Source organism: Antechinus flavipes, chromosome 4 (genome assembly GCF_016432865.1).
Source record: "Antechinus flavipes isolate AdamAnt ecotype Samford, QLD, Australia chromosome 4, AdamAnt_v2, whole genome shotgun sequence".
NCBI classification, from domain to species: Eukaryota; Metazoa; Chordata; class Mammalia; order Dasyuromorphia; family Dasyuridae; genus Antechinus; species Antechinus flavipes.
In genome coordinates, this window is record NC_067401.1 from 386,838,765 (window position 1) to 386,852,039 (window position 13,275).

Sequence of the window (13,275 nt, forward strand, 5' to 3'; positions counted from 1 at the left end):
TCTAAGGGGTCCATGACTCAAAAGAGGAGAATTCCTGGATTGGCTCATATCATGGGACCCTACGGATCCTAGCAGGTCCTCCTAGGTGTAGGATGTAAGAGCTCCTTTGGCCCCCTCTTTAATCTCTGACCTTTTCATCCCTTCATCCTACCCTCATTTCTTTCCAGCAGCCAAGTTGTCCCATCTCCGATTCTTCTCCCCAGCTCGGACAAGAGGAGAACCAGTGGCCCTGATGACTCTTGGAAGGGAGGAGATCACCGAAGCCCAAGTAGAGATCACAAAACTCACTTGTGGTTGGTTTTATTTATTTATTTAATAAGCAGCAATTGTACATGGAGAGGCGGTGGGGAGAGGAATAAGTCGGGGAGAGAAAAGTGAGAGGATGGGGCAGTTATAAGTGGGAGGCAAAAGCTGGGAGAGAAGGCCGGAAGCCCCCCGCCGGTGTGCTCCCCTCCGCCCCCAGAAGTAGTTCTCCATCAGTGGGGTGGACCTGAGGCCCGCCCAGACGGCCACTCTCGGGCCCTAGGAAACGGTCCCCCTCTAACCTGGGGACGCTGGGCTGCTGACAGGAGACCAGGGTCACCGACGGGAAACCATAGGCTTCCAGCACTGGGGGGTGGCCCACCCCCGGGGCTTCCAAGACAAGATCCACATCAGAGAAGGCCACCAGGGCCTGCGTGGAGTCACAGGAGCTCTTCTCCAGCTCGTCTGGAGCTCCGTAGGCCAAAGGACTGGGCACCCCCGCCTGCGGCCGCAGGCGCCGGAGGTCCTCCCTGAAGTGGGGGTTGAAGAGCAGGTACAGGAGGGGGTTGAGGCAGGCGGGCAGGGGCAGCACCACAAGCAGGACAGACTTGACGGCCTCTGGGGTGACCGGGAAGAGGCCGAGCATGGAGGCAAAGCTGAGGAAGGCCACGGGACAGTAGAGGAGCCCGTCGGCAAAGATGAGCCAGGCCACGTGGCGCACCATGGCGCAGTCCCACACGGCATCAAAATAGTCCCCCCTGGGCAGGTCACAGTAGAGTTTGATATAGGCCCCGGTGACGACGAGGAAGCACAGGGAGTTCATCATGACCAGGGCCACGGAGAAGCCCAGGGCCGCGGGACGGCCCTCGGGAGGGGTGTAGGGCAGGCAAAGCGGGGAGGCGCCGTACTCCCCCACCGAGACCAGGGGCAGCGCCGCCGCCAGCCCCGCCAGCACCACGCAGCCCAGGGCGCCGGCTCGCACGCTGCCCAGCGAGGGGGACTTCCCGTAGGCGCGCGCGCAGGAGATGGAGATGCTGCACTGGACGGCGGCCAGGGTGAGCAGCAGCACGGAGGCCTCGGACGCAAAGACCGCCAGGAAGCCCGTGGCCCGGCAGCCCAGGCCCGTCTCCCAGCGGGCCCCGTACTGGGCGAAGCGGCCGAACGTCAGCGTGTCCACGCAGGCCAGGAGGCCGCAGGAAATGCCCGTGAGCGTGTTGGCCCCGGCGATGGCGCCCACCACCAACTTGACAGGGGACAGCGGGGCAGGCCCGCCCGCGAAGATGGCCAGCAGGACCAGCCCGTTGCACAGCACGGAGAGCAGGACGATGGCCCACACGGCCAGGCGTATCCCCCAGCTCTCCAGCAGGTGTTCACAGGGCTTGAAGGGGCCTGCGGAGAGAATCAGGCGGTCAGCTTCCAGCCCCGAGCCCGCTCCGGTTCGGCCACCTGCCCACGAGCGTTTATTAAGCACCCACTGTATGCCTAAGGCGTGTGAAACCTTAAATTGCCCGAGAGCCAGAAAGAAGGGCTGCTTTTTCCTCCTCCGTAGGACACAGGTACTGGTCCCACAGCGGTCCTAGGAAACGAGGTGCAGCCAAGAGCCAGAGGCTGCGCTCTACGGCCTCGGACAGAAGCTTCGCCCGGCAGCTGTGCCGGGGAGTCGGGACCGGCCACAGCGGGAGAGGGCCCGAGGAGGCCCGCAAGGGGAAGCAGGTCGCTGAGCGCAAGGAGAGAGCGAGAGCAGGTGTGGGAGGCGGGGCGAGGTGGAGGAGAGGAAAAGGAAGGTGGAAGAAATGGAGGAGAGTCCCCTGACTCTCCAGTGGCCCTGGTGCCAGACAGGATGTGCTTACTGCGGTGGGTGCCTGGTATCTATTCCCAAGGACCGGGACCTTTTCTTTACTTATGCATCTTAAGTAAATCGCAGGGGGGAAAATGGGCTTTAATTGCCGGAGGAATTATTTTAGTTAGATTTAAAGAGATTGAAGATGCAGATTGAAGGAGGAGAAGGGACTGCCATTTATTATTGTGGTAACCTTGCTGTAGACCTATCTTCTCATTTCTACAAAGAAGGGATTTGGACTCGGTAGTTATTTATTCTAAATATACTAAAATATATTATGTGTTACCCAGAGATGGTGTAGACACTTCTCTGGAGAGTTTTAGAAAGAAAGCTAACTGAAACCTCTCCAGGATGATTTAAATGTCATACAACATGGGCGTGAGGGAATGGTTTTGATGACATTTTAAAATTTTCTTAAAATTTCACGATTCTTTATTAGTAAAAACTGACAAAGTTTCTTGCTTTAGCCACTTTCTTCAAGAGTCTTTTCCTGATCCCCCAAGCTGCCTTCAGATTTCCTTCCATCTTCTTTGCACATATTTTGAATGTATCTAATTATTTACTTATTAATCCTTCATAAAATGTATACCTCCTAAGCACAGGAGCTATTTTTGCCTTCCTTTGCTACCCCAGCTCTTAGTACAGTGTCTGGCACATAATAAGTTCTCAATATATATTTGACTGATGGAGAATATTATATGATTCTATAGTTGACATTCCATCTCTCCCCAAAGGAGAGTCTTAAACTTGAGAGAGATTGTAATTATGAAAAAAAAAAGTCAAGAGATCAATGAAATTAGGACTCCTCCCAAAGCATAATCTCTATTCACCTTGGATGAGGAACCGATGATTTGTTAATCCAAAAGAGTCATTGTAAACTCTATCATCGTTCAAGGTACAATCTGATGAAAACGGACTACTTAACCTTTGTTAAGTGTTTTTCTAGGAGATGCATAAAAGAGGTATAGCTAGATGATAGATAGATAGAAAGGAAGGAAAGAAGGAAGGAAGGAAGGAGGGAAGGAAAGAAGGAAGGAAGAATGGATATGTTTGAACATATAAATTTTTTATATTTACATAAGAAAATAAAGGCCTGAGTGGAGCAAAATACATGCCCAGGAAAGTAAAACTGACTAAGGTTAATCATTCAATCATCAAGCATCTATTAAATGTTTATAATGCTGCCAGGTAAGTTATGCCCCAAGGATAAAAAAAGCAAAAAATAGTCCTTGCCCATATATATTATTTATACTTATATATACATATTATACAATAATTATATATTATACATTTACATACAACGTGTTTACATGTAACAATTGCACATTAAGAATGCAACATTTCCTTTCACCCCCTTCTCCTTCTACCATGACAAGTTTCTTGTCTCACCTGGGCTAGGACTGCATTGGATGCTTGAGTGTGACTTGGAGTCCTCCATCTCTAGCTGGAACTCATCCAGGTCAAGGTCATCTAGATTAGAAAGGAAAGGAATGTATTAAGAATGCTAGGCCCTAACATTAGTTGAACCTTTTCCCTTTTGCCCTTTCAAATCCTGTTACTCCAAACCCTACTTGTCTCTCTAAAGTCTTTTCCACCTAACACCTCTTTCCTCAATATCCCCCATCCCACTGCCTTCACTCATTTCTATTTTTGGGCAGATCAATCTCTCTTAATTAATTAAATCATTTCCTTTGTGGGTTCTTTCCAATAAGTTTCAAATTAAGTGTTAAGCCCAGTTTTATTCATCCCTGAGCATTTGCCTGACCATATTTCCAAATGGTCCTTAATTCACTTCCTCAAATGATTCTTCTTCAAACCTTTCACTTTTGTCTCTCTTTTCTATCCCTCACATATCCCCTGGATCAGTGCAGTAGTCCCCTAATTTGTCTCCCTTCTCCATTTCATTCTCTGCACTGCTGCCAAAATAATATTTCTAAAACAAATTTGACGAGGTTACTTTCCTTCTCACAAATCTTCAGTGGCCCCTGATTGCCTCAAGGATGAAACACAAACTTTTCAGTCTGGTATTCAAAGGAGTCTAGTATCTGGCTCTCACCTGTTAGTTTATTCTTTAGTTCATCTCACCTCTTGTAGGATTCTCTGCATTCCAATAAAAAGGGTCTGGATGCTGTTCTAGAAACATACTATTTCCATTTCCCACTTTGATGCCTTTATATAAGTGGTTCCAGGGACTCGAGTTCCCTTTGTCCTTATGTTTGCCTTCGAGAATCCTAGTTTCTGTCAGAGCTCAGCTGAAGTACCATTTCCTAATTAGGATCTTTCTTTTACTCAGCATTCATCTCCAATCTCATTCCTGGTTGCTAGTTCTTGCTTCCTCTTGAAATTATTTGAGGTCAAAGTTTTTATATTTATTAATTACTTAGGGTCATATTATATATCAATAGGAGAATATAAACTCCCTGAAGCAAAAACTGTAATTTCATTTATTTTTGTAATATTTTAATTTATTTTGTACATTACATTTTATTTAACTTTTGTGTGTATTTGTACCCTACCACAGTGCTTTGCACAATTTCTATTCTTATTATTGTTGACAAGACCTAGGATTTCTCTGACAAATCAAATCTGTATTTAATCTATGGATTAAAATCTATAATCTTTTACAATCTTAAAGTTGTCCAGAAACTGAGAAGATAAATGACTTCAGAGTCACATTTAAGTTGGTTTTTTACAGGCAAAACTTGTAGCCAGGACATCCTGATGATTCTATGCACTTTAGCCTCACTTTACACAATGCTGCTGCTGATTAAAAACCATGATAATAATAATTGCTAGCATTTACACAAGGTCTTCCCAAAAGCCTAAATGAAGTTTAAAATTATTAAAGAACCAAGATTTTGGGGACACCCTTCATAATATTTTTAAGTTTACAAAATATTTTATAGCAGTTATCTCATTTTATTCTCACAGCTGCTCTACAGAGTAGGTGTTAAATATGGTAGAATACAGAAGGATTCAGTTAAAATATGTATATTGATAGCAATGGGATAAAGAGGGAGGGAAACGTGAGGAGAGAAGATAAGGGAGGGAGTAAAAGCAAGTAAAAGTAAAGTAGAAGAGTTAGCAGGGATAGCAGGGATAGGAAATAAGAGATATATACAAATATAATAGCAATAATCAGGGGTAGAATTTATTAGGAAAAACAGTAGGACCAGTAATCATTGATCTCAGACAAAATCAAACTAAAAAGATTTAATCAAGAAAGAAATCTACATTATATGTCACAATATTTTTAGTTGTATGCGTGTATGTATATATGCAAGTGTGTATAACTATATACATATGCATGTATTGTATATATATGTGTATATGAGATTGTATATATGTGAAATTATGTATATATATTATCTGTGTGTATGTATGTATGTATACATAAATATATATTCATGTTGAAATGCAGCATGCTTGGGGAAGATGGGGGGAAGAAAGAGGGGAAAAAAGAATAAAGTAAAAAGTACACAGTAGAGAACAAAAGAAAACATACAAGGAAGCAAAAACATGAATACAATGTCTTCTATGATTATATATGCTTTCTTGAAATGGAAATTTATTGTTACATAGTTTAAATCCTTCCCAATATTCTACTGGGTACATGACAAATTTTTTGTTGTTTTTGTTTTTTCTTTTCCTGTCTTTTTTTTCTATTTTGTTTTTTTCTTATTTTGCATTTGAGTTTTAAATAAATATATTTTTAAATAAAGTAATAATCTCCATTTCACAGATGAGAAAACTATGGTCAAGAGAGTGGTTGACTGACATCCAAGGGCATGCAACATTTAAGCATCTGAGGCAAGATTTGAATTCAAGCTTCCTAACTGCAAGTCCACCCAGATGCCTTTAGTTGGGAAGAATAGGACTGACCCAAGTTGGTCTTTATGCTCAGTGAAGCCCTGAACAACTCTACAGCATGCTTAGGGAGATGCTCACAGAATCCTAACAAGGTTTAGTGCTCTGCAACTCATCAAGTTGTCCAGGGAAATTATATCGGAAGTGACTTGCAAGAGTGCCCTTGGGAGAATAAAGTCTGCCTTTAATAATGGAAGTGTCTGGACTCTGTGTCGGTCAGATCACATCTGGAGTATTTGGCTCCGAGTACCCCATTTTATAAGGAACTCTGACAAACTGGAGCATATGTAAAGGAGAGGGATCAGAATGATGAGAGGATTCAAAACCATGTTCAAGTAGGGGATGGCTGAAGGAGCTAAATGTTTAACCTGGAGAAGAGAGGACTTGGGGCAGGGTCCACTGTCTAAAAAGATTGGAAGAGTTGCTGGGAGGAAGAAGGATCAGAATTTTTTTTTCTTGTTTCAGAGCAGAAAACCAAGACTGGTGGTTGGTAGTGCTGAAGGACTAGACCTCTATCCAGGCTAAGGAAGAATTTTCTAACAATCAAGCTATCAGAAAATTTAAAATGCTAGTTTGAAAAGTCACCAAAAGTGTCCATGAATAGACTGGATGGCTATCTGTCAGGGGGGTTGGAGGAGACCTCTGCAGTAAGTGGGAAGCTAGACTCCATAGCTTCAAAGCTTTCTTCCAACTCTGAAGACCCAGCACAAATTGAGGGGTAGGGTTATATTGAAAAATATTGTCAACCCGTGTAAAATATGAGTAGGAAGGTAAGTCCACTGCCAAACCAAGTACATCATGTATTTGAGAATTTAAGAAAAGGGGCTTCCAAACATCAATAGCTTCTCCTGTGGATTATTTATGGCAGGGCCCCTGCCCATCTCTGCAGAACTTGCAAGGTTTTATCTTTGTCTTTCTGGCTGAGTCTTATGTCTCTTTCCTACAGTAGTGCATCCAGACCTTCCTGTTTGAAGCAGCTCTCCCCCCACTCTCCCACACCCTTCATATACATCCATTTCTTCCCAAGAAGGAGCTGGTTGGGGTTAGGGAAGAATTTTCTATTATTCCAAGTCCTGGTCTCCTCTTCTGATACATCTACCAACATCCCAATTAGAGATAACCAAAGTTCTCTTTGTGTTGGGAAGTCTAGGAGGTTCAGGCAAAAGGTATCTGCCGAGTGCTCCCCCATTCATTTTTCTCCCTTCCCTTTTCCTGTTTCCCCCTATTCTACTCACCCCTTGGCTATGGGCTCAGCAAGCCTTTGAAGCCCAAATGTATGAATGAAACACAAGGGAGTATAATAGACTCCTTCTGAAACTGGGAAAGTCACGGCTTAGGTGTTAAGTAACCATTCCTCCAACAGGAAGGAAATCCAACCTGGCTACGGTGACAGCTCCGGTTCTTCTTCCAGAGACTCATTAGCTCTCCCAGGAAGCTCCAGGCTCTGCCCCAGCTCCTGTTACAGGCAGCAAGGGGCCCAGGAGCCTGAACCCCTGTTGTTCTACTACAGAGTTTAGAACTGGTGGAAAGTTTCCCTTAGGGAAGGAAAGTTTCCACTCCTCTTTCCAGCCCCCCGAGGGAGTGTATACCAGACATCCGGAAAATCCTCCCGTGGACAGCCGTCTGCTGGGACTAGAGCCAGAGAAGCTGGGGCCCTGCCTGACAAGGGTCCTGCCCCTCTCCCTCCAGCACTGCCCAGGGAGAAACTGAACTGAAAGCAAAGGGCATTTTAAAGTGCTTTCCATACTTCCTATTCTTCTCTCTCTCTCTCTCTCTCTCTCTCTCTCTCTCTCTCTCTCTCTCTCTCTCTCTCTCTCTCTCTCTCTTTCTGTCTCTCTCTCTTTGTCTCTGTCTGTCTGTCTCTGACTCTTCTGTTCTCATCTCTTCTCTTCTCTTCCTTTTCCCCTCCTTTCTCTTCCCCTCCCTTCCTTTCTTCCTCCTTCTCCTCTTCTTTCTCTCTCTCTCTCTCTCTCTTTCTCTTTCTCTCTCTCTCTGTTTTCCTTTCTCTCTCTTTCTCTCTCTTGTTCTCTCTCTCTGTTTTCCTCTCTTTCTTTCTTTCTCTCTCTTTCTGTTTCTGTCTCTCTGCCTCTTTCTTTCTGTCTCTCTCTTTGTCTCTGTCTGTCTGTCTCTGACTCTTCTGTTCTCATCTCTTCTCTTCCTTTTCCCCTCCTTTCTCTTCCCCCTCCCTTCCTTTCTTCCTCCTTCTCCTCTTCTTCCCCTCCCCTTCACCCCTTTTCTCTTCCCCTCCCTCTCAACAATCTTCATAACCATAAGTTATGCATCAGCACATCCTCTGCGATGAAAAGGCATTTGTTTCTGTTAAATCAGCTTATCTTCACATTTGTTCTGTACTGAGCTGAATTTCTGTTTGTTTTTTTCTAACACAAAAAAAGGGGAGAAGGATCCAAAAACAAAACAAAACTCCAGAGAGAAAGGACCATTTCCCCTCCCTCCTAAAGCTCCGGCCTTGCAGCATCACTTACCTCCCAAGGGGGAATACTTTCTCAAGTCATTGAACAACTGGCTGAAAAGGCCTGACTTTGATCTCAGAGACCAGTCAATGAAAAGGTTCTGAACCATTCTCTTCTCCCTACCTCCCTGGCCCCACCCAACTTTTCCTTTCATCCCAACTACTCCAAAGGCAGAGTTCTAACTTGCCCCAAAAAGCTTTCACTGTGATCACGGTCCATGGCATTATTATCATTATCTCAAGTAAGAATAGTCACTAAGTCAACTCCAGGCGATGTTTGATAAGGAATAGGAAGGAGGGGCACAAATCATTCAAAACAGCAAACAATTGGCTTTTTTCCCCTTCCATTTGGCTCTGCAGTATATTGTATGAGCTTGGGTTTTGTCCTTTTGGGGGAGGAGGGGGGAATCAATGTAATTTAATTCTGCTTGGCTCAGGTTAAGACTGCAAAGAGTCTGTTTTCCTTAAGTAAGCAGACCAAAAGTGGGAAATAGGAGAGGAATCGTGATATGGTGGGAAGCAGAGGATCTGGGTACAAATATTGGTTCTACTATTAACTACCTAAGAACATTCTCTGGGCTTGTTTCCACATATGTAGGATGAAGGAATAGGAGCAAAGTAAGGTTTCTAAGCCTTTTTTTTTTATATCATAGATCCCTTGGGCACTTTGGGAAGCTATGGATCCCTTCTCAGAATCATGTTTTAAATGCAATTATTACAAAAGAAGTTATCAAGATATTAAAGACTCTAGGTAAGAATTCCTGAACTAGATGGATTTTTAAGGTCTCTTTTACCCCTGAAACTTCTAAAAACTCCTGTCAAAGGAAGGCACCTGGCATTAAGCACTGGCAGTAGCTAAACCACACGTGGATAACTAACAGCTCTCTTTTGGAGTGAGAAAGGGGAAGGGCATTGATACTTTTCTCCCAACTGGACAAAGTCCAATGATTCCTCCCCAGATTATACAGCAGCACTTCTCCCGGCAGGATCCTCCCTCCCTGCTTTCAGTTTGTACCCTGACTCATTCTCCCACAGTCACCTCCCCACAAGTCCCACGTTCAGCTCCCCAGCTCACTCACAGTGGCTCTCTGAATGACTGCCCAGGAGACCGGGGGGCCTTTTCATGGTTTCTTCCTCATCCGGGTGACCTTCCTCAGCCTCCCACTGGCCAGAAGCCTTGAAGTAGCCGGCACAGGTGCGATAAGCACAGCACTGATAGGCATAGGGCACCTCCAGGACCCTAGGGAGGAAACAGTGGGGACCTTGGAGACACTTGGGTAAGAGTATATCAAGTGACTTGCAGCCCGGGACCCACCACCCGTCATCTGTGGCCCTTGCCACCTGAAGTTTTATGCTCTTCAGACGGCCTTGCTCATGATATGTATTTAATAATTAATTGTTGGACATCATGAGAATTAATTTGAAGCTGAGCTCATGGGCATTATAGTGTATTGGGTTTCCAATACTATAGATAGATAGATATATGATAATTAGAAATAGATGATAGAGGTAGATAGATAGTAGATATATAGTCAGATGATAGGTGTATACATTCATATAAAAATAATAGACAAATAGATGATAGATATATAGATAGAAGATAAAGATATGTAAATATTCTATTTATATATTAAAGTTCTGGATTTGGAATCAAAGGAGCTGAGTTCAAATCTTAGCCCTATTACTAACATGTTTTTGGGCAATTTACTTCCCTTCTTTGGGCCTCAGATTTCTCACAGTTAAAGAGTTGGACTATGTGACCTCTAAGATCTCTCCCAACCTCAAAACAAGGATCCTGGGATTTAAAATTTTCAAAGTTCCTTCTATTCCTCCAAGGTGAGCCGGTAACTAGGAATGACTCATTTATAGAAACAGTCTCAGAGGGTTTAAGAAGTAATTGGCCAGTGATCTCCTTGGTATCTCTAGGAGGAGACCTCAGGAACTCTCACCACCTCTACCTCCTGGACTAGAATTCCACCATGGGATTTGGGTAGGATGGAGATGGAGATGGGGGGAGGAATGGAATTCTCTCAGCTCCACTCTACTTTCTCCCTCCGGGAATCTTCCCTCTCTATTCTTATCCTCCTGGGCACCTCCAAAGTGGACTCTGTGCCCTCTGCAGGCAGAATTGTTTGGTTTCACTGTTTAATTTGTGCCCTGCAGGTACCTCATTAATCTGTAGCAGACAAGACCTGGGCCACACAGACTGCCTAATTCTGAATGGAGGAGGCCTGGATGTCATTAGCACAGAGGGATTGGCTTCCAGCATGTTTTCCACTCATCCATTCTCCAGGCTCTCACCCTGATTCCAGGGACTCCACCATGGCCAGGGTGAGAATGGAAAGCGTGAGTGCGCAGAACTGATGGGATTCCCAACAAGAGCAGTTCTGGGCACAGAAGAGTGCTACTATTTTTAAGGGGGTAATCAATGGGCAGGCCAGAATGGCAAGGAGACAGGAAGGAGAAGCAGGGAAAAAGAGACAGAGATGTGTGGCAGCTCTTCAATGAACCTTAAGGAGAAATGATCAAGTACAATGAACCTTTACTACCCCACCCTTCTCATCCTACCTCAAAGGCTCAAAATGTGGCCAAGATTACTTAATTACATGATTCTTCTAAGTTCCAGTTTCACTAAGAAATAATGCTAACAGTATTTATACTACATATCTCATAGGGTTGAAACAATATATAAATGTTAATATTTTAAAAATAATATTTTTCTCAGTTCCATATTAAAACAATTTTTAATATTTTTTAAAAAAGTTTTGAGTTCCAGATTCTATCCCTCCCTCCCTGCCCTCTTCCTTTCTGAGACGGTTTATCTGATATAGTTTATATAGGTACAATCATGCAAAACGAAGTGCTATTAACAAAAGGCATATTGTTATTCTCCTCCTCATCAAACTTCCAAACCCCAGAAAAGGATGAGATAATAAATGAGAAATCTGGACAGGAAGAAACTCCTCTAGAATGGAAGCTGTGTGAACTTGACCAAATCATTTCTCCCATCAGACCTCATTTCTTTGCTTGAAAGAACTAGATGATGTCTAAGAAACCTTTTGGCTCTGATGTCCTTGTTCTTTGACAGTGAGGATTCTGGCTGTCCTAGGGGGGAATCCCTGCCTGATGGGAAAGAATCAGAGCCTCTCACCTCAGCTTGGGGAAACTGTCCTTGGAGAAGGCCTCAGAAAGGGACGGGTTCCCTTTGAGCTTGAGATGCACCAGCCCACTGAGCCCGGCCAGTGGGAGGGTGGTCAGCTGGTTGTTCGTCAGGTCCCTATCATGGGCAGAAAAAAACAAGCAGTGTGACGGAAAGCTCCTTCCGATGTAAGACAGAGACAGCTGTTAAATGCGCTTGGGGAGTAGGTCTGTGCTGAGAGGAGGGTCAGCCTGACCCCCTTAAGTGTCGGGGGACAGGGCTTTGAAAATGCAAGTAAGGATACATCCTGAGACTCCGCTGCCCTCCCTGGAAGCACTTTAAAATTCTCCAAAGCCTCAGTGGGGATGGAGGAATTAGGACCAAGCTGCAGCTAAGGACTGGCAGGGCAGGCCCAGGGAATACAGTCCTTTCCAAAGCTCCCGAATCCTCAGGCCTGGGACACGAGGATGTTTAGCAAACTGGTTCCTGTCCTGAGATGATATAGTCCCCTGCCTGAAGTTCCCCGTCCTCAGGGTCCAGACACCCCTGGAGGTTTCCTGTCCTTCCCGGGAGAGCCCACGCTAATTGGAAACGTTCCTGACACTGTCTCCCATCCTCCTGGCTTCCCTCTTGCTCCACTGTCAGAACAAGAGGTCACTGTCCATGGTCTCATTGCAGGCCCGGATCCGAGTCAGGGTTTGGAAATCCTTGTGCACCACAGTCACGCTCAGGGGCCAACAGACTTGAGAGCCAGGAACAGCCATGTTATTCTACCGGAGAAACCCAGGGGGCCAAAGCTCCAAAGCAAACACAGCCACAGACTGTCTGAGAGGCCGGCTGGAGCTGTGGGAAGAGCCCCAGACTCAAGAGCCTGCGGCCTGGGCTTTGGGCCTGCCACCGCCGCTGACTTCTGGGGGGGTGCCTTTGGATGGGATATGTCTCCAAACCTCAGCCTCCCTTCCCCCCAAACACCCGCAACTTCCCCCATCTCCCACAGGGAGAAAGGATGTCACACCTTCTGTGGCTACCTTACAGAGGGAGGGAGGGGGACACAGATGGTGTCTATAAGAGCACCTTGAAAACTAGGATTGCTATTGTCCTTGGTCCACAAAGTCACCTCCCCTCAGCCCCAGAGAGCCTCTGCTTGTAGGTGATCTCTAAGGTCAGATTATCTATGGAGGCAGGGGGTGCAGTGCAAAGGTCAGCCCTGGCTTCAGGGAGCACTGCCTCTCCCCCGGGGGCTGGATGACTCTGGTCAGTCTGTCAGTAAATGTTTAGTAGGTGCCCATTGTGTACCCTGGGGAGTGCCTTAAGTTTGCTGGTCTGCAGGGGGGAGGGAGGGAGGAAGGAAAGGAGAAAAGGGGGAGGGAGGGAGCAGAGAGGGAAGGAGACAAAAGGGAGGGAAGAAGGGAGAGAGATAGGGAAAGAGAGGGAGAAACAGACACACACAGAGGGAGACAGGGGAGGAGGGAAAGAGAGAGGGGGGAGAGAGGGAGGGAGAGAGAGAGAGACAGAGAGGGAAGGAGAGAGGAAAGGAGAGAGGGGGAGGGAAGGAGGAAAGGGGAGAGAAAGACAGAAAGAGGATGGAGGAAGGGAAGGAAGGGGGAGGGAAAGAAACAGAGCAAGGGAAGAAGGGAGAGAGACAGGAAGAGAGAGAGGGAGAGACAGAAACAGAGAGAGACAAACACACAGAGAGACACAAAGAAAGACGAGGGA

At 45.7% G+C, this 13,275-nt stretch overlaps 1 protein-coding gene across 1 annotated transcript in view; it reads right to left on the reverse strand.

The window, feature by feature from the left end:
- Window positions 1–294: 294 nt before the first annotated feature.
- The window catches only part of LGR6 (leucine rich repeat containing G protein-coupled receptor 6), a 153,039-nt gene continuing 140,058 nt past the window's right edge, over window positions 295–13,275 (reverse strand). Inside the window, exons 15-18 of the mRNA XM_051998646.1 lie at window positions 11,572–11,697; window positions 9,500–9,660; window positions 3,473–3,553; window positions 295–1,632 (exon numbers count right to left, since the gene is read on the reverse strand). Of these exons, the coding sequence (XP_051854606.1) occupies window positions 392–1,632; window positions 3,473–3,553; window positions 9,500–9,660; window positions 11,572–11,697 (1,609 nt within the window). The 3' untranslated portion in view covers window positions 295–391. The remainder of the gene's footprint in view (window positions 1,633–3,472; window positions 3,554–9,499; window positions 9,661–11,571; window positions 11,698–13,275) is intronic.